Genomic DNA, 24114 nt, shown 5'->3' with positions numbered 1-24114 from the left:
TCACCTGACATCCAAACTCAACACGATCTGCTCTGTCTTCAGAGCACTGATGGTGGCAGGGGCTGTAAGCAGAAGCGTGAAGTTCACCGTCACTGGTTTTGCTAACTGAATCCCACAAAAAGTGATGTGAGATAAGGGCTGTTTGAGCACAGAGCAAACAAACACTCTAGATAGAGCACTTTGATCCTGAGACTCCAGTGAGGTTAGCACAATCAGAAGAGTCCTATCTCTCATGTCCAAAACTTAACCTCTCAAAATCAACCTGACAGAAACTTTTCTGTCAAAGTCTGTTTCCCGAGGGTACAAAAAAAAAAAGTCCATTTATAACCAAATAATTTGCCCTTCAAGTATAGATCCCTGTTACAGAAAGCACTTGAGCACATGCTTCACAGCAAGCTCAGGAATAATCTTTAACCTCATTTAAACTAAACTACTTTTAAGATATTTAGCCCACATGTTTTGGCTGTTGTCCAAATTTTCCCTACCATTTTCACTGCCCAAAGTCTGAGCAGTGCTTGGCAAGATGAAGAGAGAATCAGCTTCAACTAAGTGATGTGCTCCTATTTAACTATCTTCTCACTTCAAAGACAATGAAGATTTTCTTTCTGACAAATGGTATTTCACAGTATTTGAATTTGACAAATAGAAATTGTGTATGGTATGAAACTGAGGGGACACTTCCTCTTCTAATGTAAAAGCCATGCAGAACTGAGAGGCAAATAAGCACCATACACGAATGTGTGCATGAGAGGGACATGAAAAACTTATTGGGTGTTGAATGTTTGATGTCCACTAATTTTCATTTGCAAATGGACCATGCAAAACCAACAGCATGATTAACTTCTCCCTGTCTGGGAGCTGCCTGGGAAGAAGTCTCTCCCAAATTCAGCAGAGAGAGTAAGGCAGAGTTTGCTTCTGTAAGCCTTGCAATAATCCCTTAAGTATTTCTTTGGAAGTGGTGAAGTCACCATCCCTGAAGGTATTTAAAAGATGTGCTGCTTGGAGACATGGTTCAGTGGTGAGCTTGGCAGTGCTGGGTTAATGGCTGGGCTCAATGATTGTGAAGGGTTTTTTCCAACGTAAATGGTTCTGTGATTCTCTGATAAGGGATCTTGGGGTATGGGAGCCCGGACTGTGTAAATAGAAGAGTTGTTTATGTTCTGAGTAAGGAAGTTTAAATTTGACCTGCAATGAGTGTGTAAGGCTGCACAGAGAAAGGGCTTTCTCTACAACTGCACTCAGAGCAATCTCTCTTTTGTCTCAAAGGCCACTGTGGCTATGACTCACACACAGCCATCAGACTATTAACACTTTTATTCCAACTAGTTATTTCTGGCTTTTGGCAGTCAAAGTACCTAAATGCCCAGAGTGCTTCCAGAGTAACTATAGTAATTACAAAAACAAACAACAGCAGCTCGACCCAGGGGTCAGCTGACGCCAAACTCTGAATCACACACTTATTTTTTACCTGTAGTTATGAAAAGGAATTTAAGCCTGGACAACAAGGCAGTACATTTCCCAGCTCCCTGGAAGATGCTCATCCAGACAGGCTCAGCGCAGGTGCTGTTACCTGCTCAGCCCTTCCATGGGAGATGCTGAGTGGGGGATGCTGCACAGCTGCCTTTGGCAGAATATCATCCCTCACACTTTGTAAATCCACCGGAGGCTGAGGAACTGTATGAATACTGTGAACTGATCTTCTCTGTATTCATAACCTGTATGTTTCAGAGAGCTCTGTTAGGGCTTCTCTCTATTATTTTCTGAAGTTAGGAGCAAGACTTTGTCAAGCTCTAGACCTCCCTTACACTTTCAGGCTTCCTATTCCTGCAGCAGCAGTCAGTTCACTACCAGCTGTGTCAGTGATTAGAAACGTCATGTAGGAAGGGGTAGGCTCTTCTAGAAGAGGCCTCAATGTAGGCAAATTAACTACCTTGAATCTCAAAAACTTCACATTTTATTTTTAACCAAAATACATTTGCTTATACAAGGCTGTATTGTGTTGCTGCTTCACCACAAGGGGTTTCTTTAACTCCTTTCCCTCTCTAAAAAATAAGTCAAAATGTACCATCTATTTTGATTTTTAGCATATTGTAAAGAAGGGCAGCTCAGTAACTTTCAGTAACCAGATGCTTTCCAAGAATGTAAACCAAAGGCTAAAGTGAAATGTGAGAAACCAAATTAATCACAAATGAAGAATAAATATATTATAGAGGATAATATATCTTTTAAACAAAGAGAATGGTCATTGATCCTTCAGTTGTGTTTTTGTTCTATTTATTTTCTATAAAATCCATGTTGCTAAACTAGAGGCCCGTGAGGTATGCATCATCACTAAATCAAACAGACTAGAATACAAGACATTTATGACTCACTAATAAACCATGAGAAAAAACCCACCAGTCTGGAAGCATCAAACCTTCCAGAAGAACAAGGACCAATAATATGTGTAAGAGGAGCAGCCAAGCTAACTTGGTGGGAGCTCCCAGTTCTCTAAAGCCCTGTGCCTCATCTTAACAAGACCTAAACTAAATTAAATCCAAAAGCTCAAAGTTGACAAAAATAAACTAATACACTGAAAAGGAAAAGGAAAAATATAATGAAGCTGTTGTTTCTTCTGGCTTTCATTAAAATATACCAGTATAAAGTGCTGACTACAGACATGAAGCTGGAGTTGCAAAAGAGAAATTCTGTCCTGAGTAGGCTGAGATAGTTCTTGCAAATGATACCTCAGAAGAGTGCCCTGAATGAGAAGCGGGATTTTCTTTAAGTTGTTGCCCTTGTTGCCTGGGTGTTGCACACAGCAACAGTACAGGGAACAGTGCACAGAAAGGATGGCTGTAAAACCACGGGAGTTGTCAGGAGCATTCAGGGATGGGCATCATGTTTGGAACCTTTACAGCTTTCTACTGTGCATTAACTGACATTTTGAATAGCAAATATTTCACATTCTGTAGGGAAAGACAAGGTTCATCCTTGTGCCATTCCCCATGTCCTTGCTGATTTCCAGGGGACGAATACTGCAGGGGTTCCCTTCAAGGAGAAAACCAAGCTAGTAAAATCCCTTCCTCTGATCCCTCCTACCCCAACAATGCAGAATATTGTTGAGTAAAAATGGAGTCATAGTCACAGGCAGCAGATATAAAAGAGACTTCTGAAAGCAGTGGTTGTACACAGAAAGCAGTAACTGCTTTCCTTTTTTAGACTTCACGGCTTATTTTTTTAAACCACAAAGAGACATTTGCATGTTACCCTTTTCTGGTCAGACACAAAAAAAAATACAGTAGAAATTAATGCAAGAACAAGTAACACCTCCGGCTAACTTTCAAGTTTAATTTTAACTCATGAAACACTTCAGCAAAGATCCATCACTTGATTTTACATTTTTAAAGAAGCAAAGTGCATGATCAAAACTGACTTTTCAAAGAGGTGGAAAGAAACAGCAGAACCCCAGCTATTATCTTTTCTTATTTTAAACTTCATCCCACACTTGACACAAATTTAGATCTGAATGTGGAATTACTCCTACTCTTCTCCTTCACTTATGACTCTTTCTTACCATGTTTTTCAGAGAAGGAGTTTGTAAATGTGACTTGTCAGGATGCAGTGTAACAAGCAGCATGTATGATGTACAACCCAGTCAGCAGCCCCACGACATGTGCGTTGCTGAGGCAGTGCCTAACATGGTAAATCTAATTGCTGGGTTTAAAAGAAGCCATCTGGGAGGTAAAATATCCCTCTGGTCAGGACAGAGATTTGTGTTATGAAACCAGTGATGCTAAATCAGCCAGGAGTAAGAATCTAAACCCTAAGTTTGTGAAGGATTTTCAGCCACAGAGTAAGTGTGGCTGTAGCACAGGTGTTGCCAATCAGAGGGCATTGGCACAGAGCTGATGGGTTTAGAAGGACTTTAAAGGCAGGCTGAGAGAGATGGCAAGAGGCAAGCATAAACATGAACCTGTGAGAGAGTTTACTGATTGACCTAGTCCTTCTGCAGATAGAAAAGCCTTTTCTCAGTAGAAAGTATATTTTAACACTTTACAAAGGCCAAGAAGAGGCATGTGGTGATGCTGTCTTGATGTTTGTGTTAAAAGTCATTGTAAAATCCCAGGGAGCTGTTTCCCAGGTTTATGCCAAGGGAAGTACCTCTTCTGTTCCTAAAGACTCTGATTTAGAAGGAAGACTGTAGTGCAAGAGAACCGTATCACACAGGAAGATGAAGAATGGCATCCTGGCCTTAAAGAAACAAGGGGAAAAATTCCCCTTCAGGCTCCAGCAGGTTAAAAGAATAATCACACATACACAAAAGCCACACATAATGTGCATGGTAAAGATAAGTGAAACAATGTGATGTCTCAAACATGGAAGTTGGAAAATAACCTATCCAGAGAGCCAATGGATTGACTGCAAGATGTAGAGAAAAACTGAAAAAGCTTCCAAGGAAGGCAATGGACATTTTTATGACACAACTCCTTGCCCAGCAAACTATTTTCCTGGGGAAATTTCAAGGATTGCAACAGACAGAAAAGATGTGGCCACTTTCTGATTTCACACTCAACACTGCCTGAAATTGGTGGTTTCTGAAGGGGTTGGTCTGTACCAGGAACAACTCAAAAGAATTTTGCTCTGACTTTGGTCCTCCCTGTGGTGCTGCCAGAGCTACTTTTGTGTGCAATCAGAACAGAAGTGGGACAGATGAAGGCTTGAGGAGAAACATGAAGCATTAGTATTGCCAGGCAGCTCCAAAACTGACAGTTTTTGCTCAGCTGGGTTCCTGGAGATTTTGAAGAAAAATCAGCCTTACTGATTTTTATGGTGTTCCAGTGTGCTTCTTATTTTAGATGAAACAGTCCTGATGCCATTATTTAATGCCATGAAAGATCGTGTGATGCTGGTTCTCCCTTGCCCTATCAGCATGGATGTTCAGGATGTTAATACACATTAACTTTGTGTGATCAAACCACCACCAAAAAACTCAGATAGGAAACAAAACTGATTTAGATGCTTAAATAACTTATACAATCTTAAAAATATTACAATCTAGTGTGGGAGCAATGGAAAATTTGTACCTTGAAAGGGCACTTCTAAACCAATACTGCAGCTAACTAAGGATGCCACTCTTCTGCATACCTCACACTGCTCTGCAAAAGCAAGAATTGTAATATTTTTTTCATTTCTGAAAAAAAGAGTTTGAAATGTGTCTTCCAATAATTTATTCATGCGGTGTAATCAAGCACAGAATCTGACACAGCTTAGCAGAGGCACCATTTCCAGCTCTGTGGTTTTTCACCTCAGACTGTATTTACTATTTGCTTGCCAGTAATTACCACAACCATCTCCTGCTTTGAATTCTGGTGCAGAAGAAGGTTTCCAGTTTGCTTCTTTAAACTTGAAGAGAATTTAATTTTAAAACTTAGTTGCAAGGGGAACTTCCACAAATCAGGTAATAAAACCATTTGTACATTTTTCTTCTTGCTTGTTCACCAAGTTGGGTATTATTTGCTTCTGTCTAAAATGCCCTGGCCAACAATTCTTTTCTGTCCCTGAAGCATTTTTTGTTGTTGTTGTTTAATACACCCTGTGCCCAAAGGGACAAATGCTTGGAAGTGTTTACATTTTTCACCCGTTTCTTGGAAATCATGACCCACAGATAAAAAGAATACTTCTGCAACAATAATTTGGCACTCAGAGAGCTTCTGGCCTTACTGATTCTTTGAATTCAATTTTTTAAAACCATCACATATGTTCATATTTTATTCTGTGACTTTCTAATTACTTAACATAAGTTGAGAATGACAGTGCTTACTAATATTATTTCACTGCTACTGTCATGAAGGTACAATAAACATAATTTACATAAGGATTTATTAAAAAATGAAGGCAGAGTTTTAAGCCTATCTAGGAATTTGAGGTATTTGAGTAGTCAGCTTTTAATAAATCCAGTAGAAGTCTATCTTGCTGGTATTTTAAATATGCCATTGGACATCTCTGTCCATCTCTTTGAATATTAATTTTTATCGTGTAACCCCAGTCTCTTCTCCATTATGGTTTATTTCCATCCTTACTAAAATTAGGGAGAATAATCCAAGTGTCTTGAATTCAGTTTTGTGTTTGTTTAATCTAAGGCTCCTTCTCCATGGCTGATTTTGTGTTTGTTCCTATTTGACAATTAAAATGGGAACTACATATTTTCTTGAGTGCAAAATCAGACCCATAATGTACAAGCTGAATAGGAATGAAGCACTAAAACCATCCCATGTCCCTTTCTCGTATCATTTCTTGACTCCACTTTGAAAAATTGGTATTTTTTGCAGGCCAGAGTACTCTTAGTTTTATTGCTGTTCAGGATATTTTCACTTTCATTTGTTTGCTGTAAAGAATCAATGTCTTTAGAAACAGACTGTTTCTTGCACGCTTTCTAACCCACATTTAAACCAAAAAATCACATATACCTATGATTAATTTCACTTCACGAATTGCTTCAGCTCTGAGGTAGAAACACTGTTTCCTCATGGCATTATGTGACAGATGTCCAGTGTTCTGTGTTAGAAAACTTTCTGAGAGAGGTAGCTCAGCTCCTCTAGACCTGCATCCCACAGTCCCACTCACAGCAAAGCAAGCCCTCCTGTAGCTACACAACGGGCTGGATAGCTCGGGGGTCTTTCCACCCAGCTGCAGGAGAGAAGCATTAGCAAAGTTCCCTTCAGACATAACAAGTGTTTGGTTAGAAGTTCATCAAGCCAACATTTATCTTTAATAACTGGATTACCAACAGGCACTGGACGTGTCCCCCTCTCCCTGTTCCCTGTTGCTGACTCCCTGCCCTGGGGCTCTGGTATTTGCTGACTGATGAGAGCATCTGTAGCCTCTTCCCAGAACAGACCCCATCCACGGCTCGGAGTCCTTACTGGGAACAGAGGAGGCAACACCCTGCACCAGCAGAGTGATATCTGGCCGTTTCAGACACAGTTTTTCAAGTAAATTGCTACTGGCAGAAAAGGTATCTGCCCTGGCAGGGCCCTCTCCAGGAGTGGTTTGTGCTTCCTACGAGACCTTCCTGCAAAAGGGTAAGATTTTTTCCAGCACTTGGGCATTTCCTTTTGCTGCTCTGGATGCAGTATCTTTGGCAGAAACATGCCAGGCCTGTTGTCACCATCCTTATTTGAGGACAGTCCCTGGGTGAGCCAGGAGGCTGTGACTGGGTCCACGAGCAGCGAGAGCACCCTGGTGCCAAATGACACCATCTCCAAGCGGGAATGGTAGCAAACAAGATTTTTTTTGTCCTCCTAATGTTTCTTCCTGGCAAAAGTCAACCTTCCCAAACACATTAAACTAATTTTAGTTTCCTTGGAGGTGACTTCATTACTTAGCCAACTCACTGAATATGGGGAATGTGCAATTTTCCAGACAGCCACTAATGCTCAACCATGGAAAATACATAGTTTGATTATTGCTCTCTGACTACTCTATTGCACAAGTACGTTATGAGTGAAAAAGTTATGCAATATGATAGTGGATTTCACTAGTTCTTATTTAACTGTTTTACTCTAAGCATGTACAATGTCCCCAGAAATCATCTTTGCAGGAAAAAAAATGAGCCAGCAAAGAACAATTTTAAATATCCCTCTACTTCTTTACAATAAGAAGATCATGGTGTTTAATTTTTCCCCTTACTAACTTAAAACCTTCCACTTTGATTCACACTCCTTACACTGAGAGACACTTCAGACAGTTTGATTTTACAAACAGTGCATACAGACCTGGATTTTTTTTGCTGTTGGTTGGTTTCTATACACATGGAATTGAATTATGGAAGATCAGTTCATTCTTCATGCTAAATACTCTGTAAAAGTCCAATAGTGAAATATCCTAGACCATGTATCCTAGTCCACCATCTGCTCCAAAGAATCTTCATGGAGGACTCAAAAAATTACTGTTTCCCAATGACTGACCAACCCATGATGGAAAGGACAAACTCAGTATCCTTGGACAAACTCAGCGGGTTGGGCAGTCTTAGTGCAGGCTCCAAGAGACCACTGCAAATATAGGAGGGATTAAAGAATCTCTTTGTTTGCAATTCAAGTAAACACACCAAGGGCAAAAGAGGCACAAAACCTGAACTATGCTCTTAAGACTGCAAGATAATAAAAGGAATCTGACAGGATAGTGTGTGAGAAAGCAGGGATTACCACTGCTTATGTTGCTGCTCTTGAATCTGAAGGTTGTGTGCATTTTGACCAGCATAGCTGAGCTACCACATATCTGCTGGCACCAGCATGCCAGGGGAATGCTGTGATACTGGTAAAGAGAACATTGTTTCCAGTTTAGTTTATATTGCCTCAGAAGCAGTTTAAGATAAATGAAACAGATGTCACTCACCCCAAGAATTTCTAAGATGTTTATCATCAAAAGTATAGTGACTCGAGTTCATGCATCATGATAGATCTATGTGATTTTCCTACAGATTACATTGGAAATGAAACTTCTTGAAACAGTGGCAGTTATTTCATCAGTGTTACACGCAACCTGGTTAGCGAGACAGACTTTTGCTGTATCACCAAATATGGATTATTGGAATTTCCCATATGAATATATTGCTCTGTATTAACAGTGGTTTGTTAGAAAACCACTGGAAAAGAAGCAGCATCTAACACTGATACACTGAGTGGCATCACAATGTGACTGTGAGGTGGCAATGGCCACTCTAAGCTATTAGTGGTAAAGATGCCTTTTCCAGACCCTAGCCATAAGTGCTTGGATGATTTGCAAATAGCACCTCAAAGATTCACAAACGGTAAGCAGCAAACTGTCCAAGTCTTCAACAAAGTTTGGAGTTTTGGAGATTTCCAAAGTTTTTTCCTAAAATTCTCAAATAGCTGCAGTTGTTAGGGAATGTGAAAGTCACACAGAGTGTGCATGAAATCGCTGTGGCCACTGGACTTCACTGCTGGAGGAACTGGAATTGTAGGAAATAAACCCAAGACATGCCAGTGAGGCTGTTCTGTGGCCCGAAGTGGGAGGTGTTCCCTCGGAGAGATGTGCCGGCTCAGCCTGAGTGCTGCAGCCTGAGGCAGGAGGAGCCAGCAATGTGAGGCTGGACTCAGTGTGGCTGACAAGGCCCTTCACTCCTGAGTATGGCTCTGCTCTGTTTGGACAGGGAAGGCAAAGCACGGGGGAGAAAATTGCTGTAATGCAGAACAGCAAAATAAAACACTGTTGTGGAAAGCTTGGTGTGCAAGCCAGCAAAGCCTCCAGATGGGGAAGGGAGGGCCCAGCTGGGGTAGGGAACATGGAATCTGATGTTACCATGTCCAGGGCAGGGCTTTGTTTCTGCATGGTGCCACACCATGTTTAGATTAGATGTTAGGAAGAAGTTCTTTACTCCTAGGCTGGTGAGGCACTTGGACAGGTTGCCCAGAGAAGCTGTAGCTGCCTCATCCCTGGAAGTGTTCTAAGCCAGGTTGGATGGGGCCGTGAGTGACCTGACCTAGTGGGTGGCATCCCTGCCCGTGGCAGGGGGGCTGGAATGAGATGATCTGCAAGGTCCCTTCCAACCCAAGGCAGTGTGTGATTCTGTGTTCTCACACATGCTGTGGTGCATAGCAACTCATCTGCTGGGCCATCTGCTGAGCTCTCTGCATACTCAAATTAGGACTGCGACTCCTCGTTCCTACATGCAGCCTTTCAAATTTTACACTCTCCTAACTGAAAATGTTCTTCTGCTTGATCCATTACATCATCCATTCTCACCAGCTGGGACTGACTGCTAGGGCAGCAGGTGTTTAGTAGCCTTTGCACTGTCTCTCATCTTTCAGGTTAACAACCACAACTGGGGGAGAAGCACTGTGTGCGTTGTCCCATCAAACAGGGTCACCATTTCAAAGATGGTGCAGAAATCCCTCAGCCAGAAGCCAGCATCTGCTTTTGTGTTCTTTATTTCTAGGTTCTCAGCATAGTGCTGGCCATGAGTCATGGAAATCTTATGCCAGGCAAAGCAAAAATGGCTGCACCATGCATAGATTTTATCTCTCAAATAGAAAGTGAGATGTTTCAGTGACAGTTTACTCTTTTTAAGAAGTTACCAATTTCTCTGCAGCTCTACTTTTATTTTTCGCCATCATTCTATCTGGCTGAAATCTCTTTTTGGGGAAAGTTTTGTGAGAGAGATGTTACACAAAATGGACTGAAATCGTGCATTTTAATCTGTTCATATGGATTTGGTGTCTTCAGTTTCCAATTACAAGCTGGTACAAGCTGCAGTTCCCATACCATATACCATGTCTCCCATTGCCACTGGAGCTACCAGGAGCTCTGATAATGGCAGATCTGGGAATTTCCATTGGTAGGCAAAAGCCTCCTATCTGCTTTTCTCTTCCCATTCCCTTGTTTCCCAAGGCCACAGTTCTGTGCTTGATCTTCATCTATCCAGTTCATAAAAAAGCTAAAGAGAAAAGCCTCAAGCTCAACTCTGATACTCAAGTTTGGTGTCTAATGAAGATGAGACATAACCAGTCACAAAGTAAGGAATATGCAGGGAAAACAGATCAGGTCTTTTAAGTGTTTCCCATACATATGGTCATAACGGGATAGAATTTAAGACTGCATTTTTTAGCTTCTGGTTGCTCCCTAAGCTCCTGATTTGCTAAAGAACAGGGGGTGCCATTTTTATTTCAAGGTAGTTTTTTTTCTGATGAGTCTAAATAATTAGTACCTGAAATCTTTTCCGAGAGAACAGAGAGGTATTCCAAGCAGATTTGTGGAAGCTGATAAGGCCAAATAAAAGCTTCAGATCTAACCTTCCAGTTTAACTGCCCACCTGCCCAATTCCAGCAGCTGAGTAAAGTCAATGTTTACTTGCTCCTTCTGTCCATTATGGGTGCACTTGAGTTTGGAAGGGAAGTTTGCTGCTAGATGGTATAGACTCAGTTGTGCTACAACACCACAGTTGGTTGCTGCTGTTGCTGTGTAGGATCATATGCCTTTTCTTGTCAATCCCAGAAAGGAACGATGAAGATCCTGCACCACAAACTAAATGTGGAGTGATTCTGCATGACCATGTTCCCACTCAAAACAGGTACCTTGACCACAGCAACCCTAGGTGCAGTGGCCAGCTGCCCTACAACAAACTGATCTTAGGCTGTATGTCCATTAATAGTGCAAAGTCTTATATCCGAGTGCTTTCCTCTGCTCCTTAGCTTTCATTCATATGCATGGATGGCACATAAAATAGTTGCTTTCTAAAAAAACCTCCAGTCTCTGAACTAAAATCTACAACAATATGCTCATATAGAGAGCCCAGTTCCATTTCCAAATCCAGTAAACCCGAGGAACAAGTCAAACTGAAACATGTCTGTGGGTGCACAGTAAGTTCTGAGCATATGAGAATTAGGCCAGCCACTGCTAAAGTGTTCACACAGCTCAGGTTGCTGAACTACATGCAAATCATTTGCCTGGAAATGCTCCTGAGAGACATCACTGAGCTGCATGTCTATGACTATCCCTCTCCATCACTGTATTTTGGAAAGGACTGCACAACTCCACCTTCACAAAGGATCCCTCTGTCTCTTCACCTCAGAAACCTGTATCACCTGCTCTCGAATGACAAGTCTCACTAAAGCATCTCTGATCCCACATCAAGGTAAGTGCCACAGTGAGGGGAGTTCTTAGTGATTTAAAGCAGCAATGTAAATGTACTTAATCTTCATGCTAACTATAGTTTACCTGAATCCTGGCCTTGTCTGCCATTTTCTGTCTGGATGTAATTTCATTCAGTCTAACAATCAAGCTCTTTGCCCCAACAAAGAGCACAGGCAAACATGACTGCACCCCGTTTGGAGTGCTCTAATGGGTAAACTGCATTAATCTACCAGCCAGCAAACTAAGTTTACTTACAAATCTTAGATCATTTCAAGGATCTGGGATATAACGAAAGACAAATATGTCCCTTAGGAGGATAACATAACAGAAATGCAGAGAGTAGAATTCATCCTTCATTCCATTTAGCAATGCTGCTGCTGCTGTTGGTTGAAACTGGGCAGTTTGTTGAGCAGAGGCAACACAGCTCTGGAAAGGACAGGCTGTAGGTTGCGCTTCTCCCAGCTGGAGACTTCTGTGTAGAAAATGCCTGGTAAAATCTTATTCACACCAAAGACAGATAAATCATAATAACTGCACTTTAGGGTTTGAGATAAATGCAGTCTCTGGCAAGGGTAAAGGATTTGACAGAGTCCAAATGAGGGTTTGAACTCCACAGGGGACAGAAAGCCTTTAACACCCACTCCTTCAGTGTGAGGCTGAATACGGGTTGTGCTAGAAAACAACCAGTGTCTCCAGTCACAGCAGCAGCAACTTCTGATGTAAGTAAATAAACAATATTGATGGATTCTAAATTCGTCGTTTGTTTTCTGACATAGAAAGCTAGGAATTCTGCAGACATCTTTCAAAGTGTAAGGTACTAGGGGTTGGCTTGGGGCTGAGAGTCAGGAAAGTTTCTTATTAAACCAACTATTTACATCCATCATGTTCGGAAATGCTCCTAGTCATTCAAGTTCTATCCCTTCATTCAAGGAGTATTAATAAAGAAAATTACACCCCCCCACCCCCCCACCCCCCCGCAATTTAGGATCAACACTAGTCATACTTAGCATCATTGGCTCTTGTTGTACCCTTTAATTTAATCCTCCTCTATAAGTTCTGTGTTAAATGTGGGGTTTTCAGGAATGCCTCAGATCCAAAGGTTTCTTGGGTAGGGGGAAAATTTACTTGTTTCCTTGCAGAAAAGTAACAGATTTGTGAAACTACAAAAATAACACCAAGAAATCTCTAACAGGATTACATGCACTGAACTGGTTTAGGTTGGGCTGTGGGCTTCTTCCCCACTTCACAAAGAAATTAGAGGTCTCATGTCATGTGGACAACTTGTTTCTAAGTAAACAAATAATTTTAAGAAAAGATCTTCTAAATTAATTACAAACCTGCTAAATTGACGCATACATGAGTGAGCTTGGTCCTGTTCCTGTGTCCCACCTCCTGCCAGCGAGAAGGTCTGACAGTCTGCAGCTGCTCTGCTGTGAGCCCAGAGCTGCCAGTGCTCCCATGAGAGCAGCAGAGCCAGGGGCAAGGCAGGATTACCAGGGGTGAGGGGCTTTGTGCTGGAGGAACACAGCCCACAGCTTCCAGCACCTGCAGGAACACTCTGGAAATAAAGTCAAGGCTGTTTTCTGCAATGACCAAGGCAGCTGTGCTCATCCCTAGGATAAGGGCTGCATCTGCTCCCATGGGGTTTGATCCCTGTGTGGGTTGTTCACTTCAAAGCTGGACTCCATGATCCTTGTGGGTCCCTTCAAACCCAGAATATTCTGTGATTCTGTGACTGCCATGGATGGAGAGAGGACTGGGCTCTAGTTTTCATATTAGTGGCTTGCAGTTGCCACCATTTACTGAATCAGCCCCTGGGGCTTAAACAAGAGCTTGTGGTGCCAAGGTACACCAGGAGCATGTGCAAGCAGCAGAGGAGGGATGAAATGACCCTGCACTCCTGCATGATCACAAGCCAGACTCAAAGAGATGTTCAGGCAGATGAAGGTGCAGGAAGGTACCTGGGGCTACTCACAAAGAACCTAAGCACTGTTTTGTATATCTGGTCCTTGGTAACCTGCCAGAGTACTCCAAAAAGGACAATGGACTCAAATTTCCTGTTTCTGGCTTCACAGGAGCACATTTTCTCAAAGCTTGTTCCCTCTGTTGGATTTTCCCCTCAGAGTAAACCTTTGCAGAGCAAATTTTCAACACTTCCCCATGTCCTATGATACCTCAAATCACAAGGGTGTGAGGTGCCACAGTTTTACCAGGTTTCCTTGCAAATATGCTTTTGCAAAGAACAAAGCCAAAAGACTTAGCAGAACTCCCAAGGTGTAATTTTTTTAGTACTCTCACATGCTCAGAAATTCTCTTGTAATTTCCTTCTAAGTAGTTGCGGGTTAATGAGACTGAAGAGAATGATAGGAAGGAAAGAAATAATTATATTTTCTCTTTTTTTTCTCAACATGTCCCAAATGTCACCTTTGACCTGGCTTTCTATTTCTGGCATGGACTAAACTCCCTCTATTTATTTAGCAGCCTACACACCATTACAGTAACATAGCAACAGTACTTTCAGTTGTGAATTTGAAAAAAAAAGAACATATGAACATGTTAAAACTGTTAAAACATTGCAATCTAGTAACACTTCAATAAATGCTTCTTTTTATTTTTTTTCCCTCTAAATGGCAGAGTTATTAGGTTTCCAGTCTGCAGACCCAAAGGAGAGGGATGCACAGGGGAGCCAAAGCAGTGTCACCACCAAAAAGCCTGTTCTTCCTTTGCCAGTCCAACTGTCCCCTAACCTTTCTGTTTGTTTGTCTTAATGATGTTTCAGCTTGACTATTTCTCAGCACAGAAGAAAGAGGGAGTTTGAGGAGGATACTGAAATAATGATGAGATTTATCTGGTGTTTTTCCCTCTCCTTTCAAAAACAGCTCACCATTATTTTCTAATCCACAGCTCAAGGGTGATATGACGCTCAGAGTTATCTGTCAGAAAGGAACATTTTAAAACATATAAAGTGGAGTTGGAATAACAGTACCATTTTCAGCTGACAGTCCGAATCCCACTGTTTTACAGGGAAAGTTAACCAGTGAAGACCTGTAAAACCAGCCCTGGAGTCAGGGGAGGATCCAGTGAAAACATGTTGCAAATCTTATTTCAGTGAGAGCAAAGCACCTAAAAATCACCAAAACCCCCACCAATTCCCTGAGCTGCCTTGAGTGCCTCTTAGTTTTAAATTTAAGGCCTCAGTGAGAACACAATTATTTCCTTAGAATGGGTTCAGAATGTTGAACTTTTTAAAAATAAAACTTCTTAAGCTTGCAAAGTTTTCACTATAAATATTAGTAAACAATACAGATGATGTAGCTGCAATAGCAGTGAGCACTTTGACAAGGAGTTTATGACTTCTGAAACTGTTTCTTCTTTGCTACTGTAAACTCAGCTGGCAACTCTTCATTTGTTTCTTCTTCTCTCATAGCGATTTGATCAGCACGGTCACCTCTGAATTCTGTGGAATCACCAGCAGACCTTGGAATCTCAGTTTTACAGCAGGGCCACACTGTCAGCCTTCCCAGTGTCTATAAATGTGCTTCATTGGAAAATTTAGTTGCTTTACTGCACAGTTTGTAAAGTCTCCAAGTAAAATGTAGTTCATGCTTGTTCTGAACTATTGGCTTCTCCTTGGCATGACCAGTTGGTGTCAGCTTGAAAAAATGGCTTCACAACTGTAAAATCCTTGAACTTCTACAAACAGTTTGCTAGTCTGGTATGCAAAAACAGATTGTACAGAAACTATGTGCTCTGCTGACACTACACCAGTTGTGAAGTTAGAAAGTGTCCCCTTATGGCCATTATTGTGTCCAAAAGAAATATGAATACATAACCCACGGTTCCTGAGACTCGGGCGTCACAGGATGACTATTTATCACTAACAGGGTTCACAGAAACCACTACCTTTAAAAAAAATTGTCAAACACAAGTAAAAGCCTTTTATACAACAATCTAAGTTCCATCTAAATTACCCTCATTTAAGTAATTTCAAATTCATATTAATAACAACATTTGCTGCCTTTCTGTAAAATCCTCTATGGGAAGGGATCGTGGATAACTGAAATGTGCTGTTCAGGGCTTTTGTGGAACAGCACAAAGCAGTTTTGACTGCAAGGGTCAGGTGGGGTTTTTGCAATCAGAAGGGAAGGGAATAACAAAATCTCTAACAACAGTTGTCTCATCCTAACAATTACAAAGCTATGAATGAGTTAGCCTCAGAAAGGGAGTATTTTTCTGCCATGAAGACTAGACATCAGTTTTGGAGTTTTTTAACAAATACTAAGTTGCAGCAGATTTTAAAACTGAATATTGCATGGCTACGTGTCTGTTGGATGGTTTGTTTGTTTTCCTGATGCAACACAAACTGAAACGAGTTGAGGATATTATTCTAAAGCAGAAAAAAATTCAAAGTTCAAGTATTACATTTTATTCAGCAATTAAATGCAAAAGAAGAAAATGTATTTTATCTGGCTGGATATAATGTTTTGACATGCAAATTTTATTTCAAACTTGGCATTTTTTCCTTGTCTTATCACATTACTAATTCATTTCCAAATCAAATGAAAGGGACAAGAAAGCAAATGAAATTACTGTTTCTCTACTGAGTAACTTTTTAGGAGGAAACTTGTCCTCTTGCCTAAAAATCCATCAAATCTTCATAATGCACATTCACAGCAATTTATTGCATCATTGGTAGAAATAACACGTTTATCCATAGTTTTCATCCTATAACAAGGAATTCAGCAAAGTACAGCTTGCGATGCCCTTCCCTCTGGGCCCTGCTTGGCTGCATCACTAGTTTGACTACCACTCAACTTAACATTTCCTTCTCTATTTCCAACTAGCATGTGTTTTTTTCAAAGTAGCTATTTTTGAATGCAAAGACCTGATAACTTGTGAGTTTGTTTTGAAGAGAAACCTATAGCTGGACATTCCTGTGCACTGAAAACATGTAGTCAAAGATTAAACTGGGGCTTCAGGACTATTACCGCTCCACCCAAATAAATAGTCCAAGGGAAACTATTCTGATACACAGGTTGCCAAGAACAGCAGTGTTTTTTCAAAATTATTTCTTTCTTAGAAGTCAACCTATCTCATTAAACACTGCATTTAAACTATCAAAACACAGTTAAAATGGAAGAAAACAGTCTAGAGTAAACATCGCACTTAACCTACCAAAACAAGGTTAAGTGTGGAAAACAGTCTGATTTGCACGTAGCTAATTGCAAATATTTTACTCCAATAATGGAAACTCCTTCCTAACATAAATATTCTGTTGTTATTTCACCAGTGAGATCAATTTGCACAGGATTTCACAGAGAAAGGAACAAGTAGACTGCCACAGTGGAACGTCTATTTGAAAGTACTCATTTTCTCAAAATTCAGTTCTTCCTTAATATGCAAACCAGAGAGACAGAATATATACGGGATTTTAAAAAGAAATAACAACTGAAAAAACATAGCTATAAAACTTACAACGAGAGCAAGCTACAGGCTCTGGCACATTTCTCCATCACATGGGACTCCTTTTCCGCCCAGACTATGAACTAGAGTTATAAAACCTGTGCAAACTAGTTAAATAAAGTCAGTTATTTCAAGGAGAACTTGAGACAGTGATTCCAGAGAGGTATGAAACATGGTCATAATTTTCTATTCAGAGGGGACAGGACTCAAGAGGTGAGGATTTGTAGAAAGCATTAGGAAATAAAAAGACTTATAGATTAAAATTAAATTCAGATGTCAATTTGATAGTTATTTTTTGGAAACTTCCCCTCAAGCCCCAAAGCAGCAGAAGAGGTGCTTGACCTCACATAGCCCTTGGGGATTTCTTTAGGGGAGGGTGGCAGTGTCCTCTGCTGACAGCAGCCCAAAGCCAGATCCGAGAGCAGACACTCTGCATCCCACCCACCCACAGAGCGTTTAGTGACTCTTGTTCCTATTACTTCAGCAAACTCTTCCATAATTCTACTTTACTTTTTCTTCTTAGTGGCCAGTAACTTCCTGTTTGCTCTCCTGATAAATACCAGAACTTCAGCTAAAAATGGAGAAGTTGCCTACATTCTCTTATCTCCTAAAGGCCTGGCCATGGTGTGCTGCAGTCGAGTCCTGGCAGATCCCCCAACGGTCAGAGACATCGCACCACGGCTGCTGTTGCTGGGCCCCTCTGACAGGCCAAAGCATGGACACAGCGGGAGCAGACACGGCTTTACCCACTTTTTTCCATCTGGTACACTAATTTACACCTCTGTTTGTCTTTCCAGACCAGACACTCCAATAAGAAGTGTGGTAGGAAGTGCAAGGCTACATTTTCTAATATGGGGTCCATTCTGGACTCTTGTTCTAGAGATGCTGACATGGAGTTTTGATTTTCAACAATGTTTGCAGAAATCAGTCACTCAAGTAAAGTAGGAAACTTGTCTTTTTTTTGAGCAAGTGGTCTTCCCTCATCAATTTGTATAGTACTGAAGATTAAAAATAGGTCTTCATCTGGGGTACAGCTGTGCAGCATTGACTTAAATGGAGCTGCACTGACTCACAACAAGCAAGCATCTGTATAAAGCCTTTTACTACTGCAACCATGTAACTTAACACTACCAGTAAGTAAACACTGGTGTGTTCAGCAGAGCTACTGCTGATGTTCCTCACTGGTGTGACAAACTGTGGGACAATGGTTTGAGGACAGGTTGCAATTAGCTGTGTGTTAAAATTCCCATCTCCTTCTCCTTCTCAATACATGAGCCATGTGTCTTCTCAATGGCACTAGTTTCTTATTTCATTAGACATCCTCTGTGCTTTCTTCCATGTTGTTTTTCCTCTCATAGTAACTTTTTGCACTGGCTGTGGTAAGTCTTTTGTTTCCAAGGTCATGAAACCATTCCTTCCTTCCACCTCCACCAATAAATTAAAAAAATAATAACAATCAGTGATCAGATATCTTTCCAAATGAAAAGTATCAAAAAAGCCAGTTTTTCAATGCTGACATTACAGAATGGTGATGGATGTATTCAGCACTAATATTAGGAACTGTGAAAACCATCAAATTTGAAGCAGATTCTCCCATGACCTCAATTTCCTACAGAGGCTGGTACTCATGATCCACTAACGTCAACGCAAAAATCTCCACTGGGGCCAGTTTTTCCTCCTGTGGGGCTGAATGTCAAGCTATGCCTGAAACTTAGCATTTTTGGTCTAGAGCAGGATAGACTTCACCTCCATCACCACCACTTTTTGTTTTCAGCAGCAGCTTCTTCCATTCTCTTCTCTCTCTCTCCCACCCCACACCCAGCTCTCCCCAAGCACTCCTGATCAGTGAGAAAAGCTGGAACCAAGTGGGAAAATGAGAGCAGCACAGCTTTCAGGTCACACTTAGAGGATAAAGAACTGCAACACACACCAAATACTCTCCTGGGAGACTCCTTGCACAACTGTCTCTTTAGATAGGCTGACTTGGTCGTTCCTTGGTTCAAGTATCAGACCGAAGGAAAAGCATTGCCCAAGCTATTAAACCCCTATTAGAGTATTTGTCTGCTGTAGCAAGGCTCCCTGTGCTTTCTAATGAATTCTCCGTGTTTAGCTTTAAGCTTTCTGTTTTTGGAGAAAGTTACACTTCGGTAATGAATCTCATGTTTGTTTCCTGCACATGCAAGAGAGCAGCCTTTGTTAGGGAATGATAAGACACTTCTAAGAATAGTGCTACTAGGAGCATCAGCTCTGTAAGACATTAGAGGAAAAATGTAGAGTCTTAACACCTGTTTTTTGCTTTTCAAAGTTTTGAAAATAATGTTCTGCTTACACAGAGCCAAATGCTGACTTTTTAATGCATAAATCATGCACAAATTACGGTATACTTTGGTCTTTAGGCTCTAGTCTTGGAATGATTAATTTGTTTAATTTTTTAAACACTGTAAATATTCTCAGTGGCTTCAGTGGAACTATCTGCAGTTCTTAGTCTCAGAATCTGAATTCATTGCTTTGTCTAATTGCTTAATGACAGATTCAACTGAAATTAAGGATTTTCTTAGTGATTGTAATAGATGGAGGATTAAGAATTTATCTGTGTGTAAAACAAGGTGACTCTCAGGTTGGACCTTTACAAAGGCTGGATGCTGAACTCAGGAACATGTAAACTGGGAGACAATCCCATGAGACTCGGTAGTGTAAGAGAAGTGCCATGAGCAGCAGACCAAGCTGGCATTTGAAGCTCCCTGGAAGCTACAGCTCAGACCGAGGGCTTTGCCAGCTGAACACAAAGGGTGGTGTACAGTTTGGGGATTTATGTATGTTGTCAGTTCAGAACCAGAGCCAACACCATTCTCCTGTAAGCGGCTGACACTTGACACCTACTGAAGTCAGTTTAAACAGTCATTGTTTTAAAACTCTGTTGTTTTTAAGCAGTCACTGTGGTTTGAACTCAGCTATCTGCCACTCCAGTGCAACATGCACAAGCTTCCATGGTGAAAACGTCACAAAAAGTGGGGAAAAAGTAGTTTACAGGAGGTGAGAGACAATTTCCATTTTGTTTGCAGCATCAACTATGTAACCAGTTATAAGAGAAAGGACATTAAGCTTTGTTGTACTTGCAGCAGATTTCTTTCTGCTTTATGATGGACGAAGGAGTAGCTTATCCTTCTAACTAGAAAACAGAGCCTAATCTGCAGAGATCTGGCTAATCTAGTAGTTGATGTTTGAAGGATAACATAGTCTAAATTTCCCTTAGTTTTGTTGTGCAAAATCTGAGCAGAGCAGACTGCAACTAGTCTTGTGAGCTGATCAGAGCCCCTGTTGTGACTATTATCTTGACTGTATAATGGGGGCTTTCAAATCCCAGCTTTATCACGTTCTGTTTTCTCTACTTTGCCCTTTTATGAATATTGAGTCATCAAAAATAGCTTCACTGACAGAGTTACTAATGATCCCAGCTGGGTGAATCAGTGGCTCTTACACTGTGTCTGCTATACAGTCCTATTAGTACATTCATTACAAAATATAGCAAAAATTAGATACCCATATTTTATTTGCAGCTCCCCGAGATACATCATAGTGGTTATTTTAGAATTGGAAAATGCTAACTGAACAAAGCAAATATTCAGCCTTTTCAGTGCAATACTGCAGTCCAAAAGAAGAAACTCTGGCTTAGAATAAATTAGAAGTAAATTCTTACATCAGTAAATTATCCTTTCTCCTAGTTTTTAGTGCTAATGAAAAATATGCTACCAAATGATATCCACCACATTCTTCATGAGACTGTTATGCCTCGTATTACTAGAAAAAGCTAACATCAGCAGTCCGGAGAAAATGCTGATAAACAGAAGTGAATACGACAAATGATGTAAGCCATGCATACGGCTCGGCAGCGAGAGACACGAACGGTGGCAGCCTTCTAGTACAGAGCAGAGCTCGGGGGTAAGTTAGGTTAGAAGGGCATGACTCAAACGGGTATTACCGAATACAAAAGTGTACAGCACAACAACATATCAACATTCCTGATGAAGAACCATCACAAATGAGTATGCAAAATGGCCCACAATGGGCTTACATTTTTAATGCTGTCCCAAGCAAATTTCTAAGGGTCATTTATTCCTACCCGGAGTGCCTTCCTCGCAGCCCTGCAACGAGACAGTTTCCTATGTTTGCAACACATATCCTTTTTTTTTTTTTTCCCCTCCAGACAAACAGGCAGGCAGATAGAGAATGAAACAAGGGGCCCCCTTCACACGTAACGCAGTTGCAGCACCCCATGCAGGACTCGTTTCTTCTCGCCAGCCCCCTTCACCTTCCAGCTATCAGGAACTTTACAGCACAGCATCTTCCAGCACCACTTTATCGCGGACCAAAAGTGAAGCGTTCTGCTAGCAACTGCATCTGGCATTGGTAAATAAAACTATTGCAGATGTTGCCTGTAGCAAGTGTCATAGCAATTACAGAGAATCTTAAAAAGCAGAGCTTCAGAATTTAAACTATTAGGATTTGGGCTGTTTGGCTAGGGTTTCTTTTTTTTTTTTTTTTTGGTTAGGGTGTTTTTTCCCGTCTCTGGAAAAGTGACATCTGCAATACCCTTACAACAATTCTGTTAGTTACGGCAACATTAACTGAAACCGAAATGTGGTTTTTAGCCCAAGATATGTTGCATAACAACTGAAGTATTATAATCTGACGAGACGGGAAAGGTTAATTCCAAAGGGCACAAGAATGTCGGAGAAAACTAAAATACTCCATAAACGCATGGACTTGGAAATCTTTTTGTTTGGTCCAAGGCGAAGCCGAAACAGGCGAGAGCTTTCAAAGGGACAGCGAGACAGCGAGCACATGCCGAAATCCCTTTAGCGAGAAAAAAAAATATCAGCAGAGCCTCTGCACTTACGTATCTCTTGAGTTTCTTCTCGGGGGGTGATTTGATGAGCCATCCAGTGCAAACCACGTCCCCCGAGCTCATCTTCCCCGCCGGCGCGGAGCGGCGATGCGGGAGCCAGGGTGCGGGCTGCGTGTGCGTGTGTGTCCGCCCGCGGGTGTGCGCCTGTGTGTGCGGGTCCGTGTGCGTGTGCGGGTGTGTGTGTGCTCGTATGCGTATGTGTGCGGGTGTGTGTCCGCCCGTGCGGGTGTGTGGGTGTGTGTATTGTTCCCAGCCAATTCGCACCCGCAGCAATCAGCTTCCTTCAGCTGCGCTCTGCCGCGGCTCCAGCCCGCGGAGGAAGTCATGACATTGATCACTGACACGGCCAGCCCTCCCTCCGCCGCCAGCACAATGCAACACACCGAGCACGTGATGGGCGGCCGGGGCTCGCCGCCGCCGGCTGCGACACCCTCGGCACCGGCTCTGACACCGGCACCGACAGCGGACGGCTCCCGCCACGGGCCGCTCATCGCTCCGCACCGCCCGGCCCCGCGTCCCGGGGATGCTGGTTGCCCCTGCCCGGAGCCCGGGGGATGCTGGTTGCCCCTGCCCGGAGCCCCGGGGATGCTGGCTGCCCCTGCCCGGAGCCCGGGGGATGCTGGCTGCCCCGGCCCGGAGCCCCGGGGGTGCTGGCTGCCCCGGCCCGGAGCCCTGGGAATACCGGACACCTCTGCCCGGAGCCCCGGGGGTGCTGGCTGCCCCGGCCCGGAGCCCTGGGAATACCGGACACCTCTACCCAGAGCCCCGGCAATGCTGGACACCCCCGCCCGACGTAGCGGGGTGAGCGAACCCCACGACTGAGCCGTGGGAGTGCTGCGGGGAGTGGTGACCGCGGTGGTTGCCGTGAAGGACCGCGGTGACCCGTCGGAGTTGGCCGCGGTGGCCGAAGAAGGGCTCTGGCCTGAGGGGGAGGCACAGCCAGCGCTGGCGGGGCCAGTCTCCACTGCTGCTGTCCCCATCGAAGTCATCACTGCAGCTTCCACCTTCTATCAAACTTTGTCAGTCTGTGCATTTTAAGGTTTTTCAGTAGGATATGTAAATTCAATAGGAATAAACTTGATTTTTCTTCTCACATCACATATATTCAAAAACCCAGACTTTTTCAGAACTGACTTCAAGGAGACAGGTTGCCATTCCACTGTCACAACTGAAAAATACTCCAACACAGTGCATAACTTTGCTGATATCCTTGTAGTTAGTGTCTCTATCCAGAGATGGGAAATTCCTGCCTTTTCAAGGACAGGGCAGCTTGTGTACATTTTTAAGAAGTATTTTTAAACTTTGACCTAAAGTGGACACAGTGATTCTTCAGTGGGTTTCACAAGTCTGTAATTTCAGGAGTCTCATGTGCTCCTGCCTAGGCACAGCACTCGTGGTGCCCCCTGACTCGGCAAGGTGTGATCAGCAGCATTCAGGCCTGTGGGAGAGTTTAATGCTTTTACAGAATTTTTCACATCTCTGCTGGGGCTTTTTGGCAGAGCAGGCTGACAACAGCTTGCTGTGTCACTGCTGGAATCTCACAAACTAGAAACTATAACTGTATTTTTAAAGTTTTTAAGCAAATATGGTGCCAATATGTATTTATTATAGTTAATATAGTATGTACTATAAATGGCATACAATATATAAATACATGCCCTATGTACATTTACATAAAAATATAAATAAATCTGTAGAAACTCAGAGCATCCCTGTTGTTAGTGCTTTACATTATCACTGGTCTTAAAAGAACCTACCATAAATGAAAACTGTCATGAATAAACTATAAACAAATTATTTCAAATGTGCTCAGACTTTAGATATGTTTTTGTTTGAGTGACTTTAATACAGCTTTGCAATGTTATTTAATTCCCAGCCTTCCATTCTACTACCACCTTCACTCAGCTCTGTTTATCTTTTATGCACAGTGATGTTTTAACAACTTCACATGTTTAATAGCAGGTTTGTGAACAAGGCTTTATAACACTTTTCCTTGGAGAGATACATCCAGCCATAGAACTTATTTAGGGAAGGAAAGTCACACTTTCCTTCCACATGTGACTTGCCTGTGTCACTCTGACAGATACCGTAGCCTTTAACTGACTATTTGG

General features: G+C 42.1%; 1 protein-coding gene across 2 annotated transcripts in view; it reads right to left on the bottom strand.

Annotated features, from left to right (window-relative positions):
• Window positions 1-22150, bottom strand: part of GAB3 (GRB2 associated binding protein 3) — a 66304-nt gene extending 44154 nt beyond the window's left edge. For both annotated transcript variants that reach the window (XM_071569520.1, XM_071569524.1), the window contains exon 1: window positions 21995-22150. In XM_071569520.1, coding sequence (XP_071425621.1) covers window positions 21995-22066 — 72 coding nt within the window. In that variant the 5' untranslated portion in view covers window positions 22067-22150. The remainder of the gene's footprint in view (window positions 1-21994) is intronic.
• Window positions 22151-24114: the final 1964 nt, after the last annotated feature.

The sequence above is a fragment of the Pithys albifrons genome, chromosome 14 (assembly GCF_047495875.1).
Source record: "Pithys albifrons albifrons isolate INPA30051 chromosome 14, PitAlb_v1, whole genome shotgun sequence".
NCBI lineage: Eukaryota > Metazoa > Chordata > Aves > Passeriformes > Thamnophilidae > Pithys > Pithys albifrons.
Note: the sequence above shows the minus strand (reverse complement) of the source record. Positions and strands in the feature narration are given on the sequence as shown.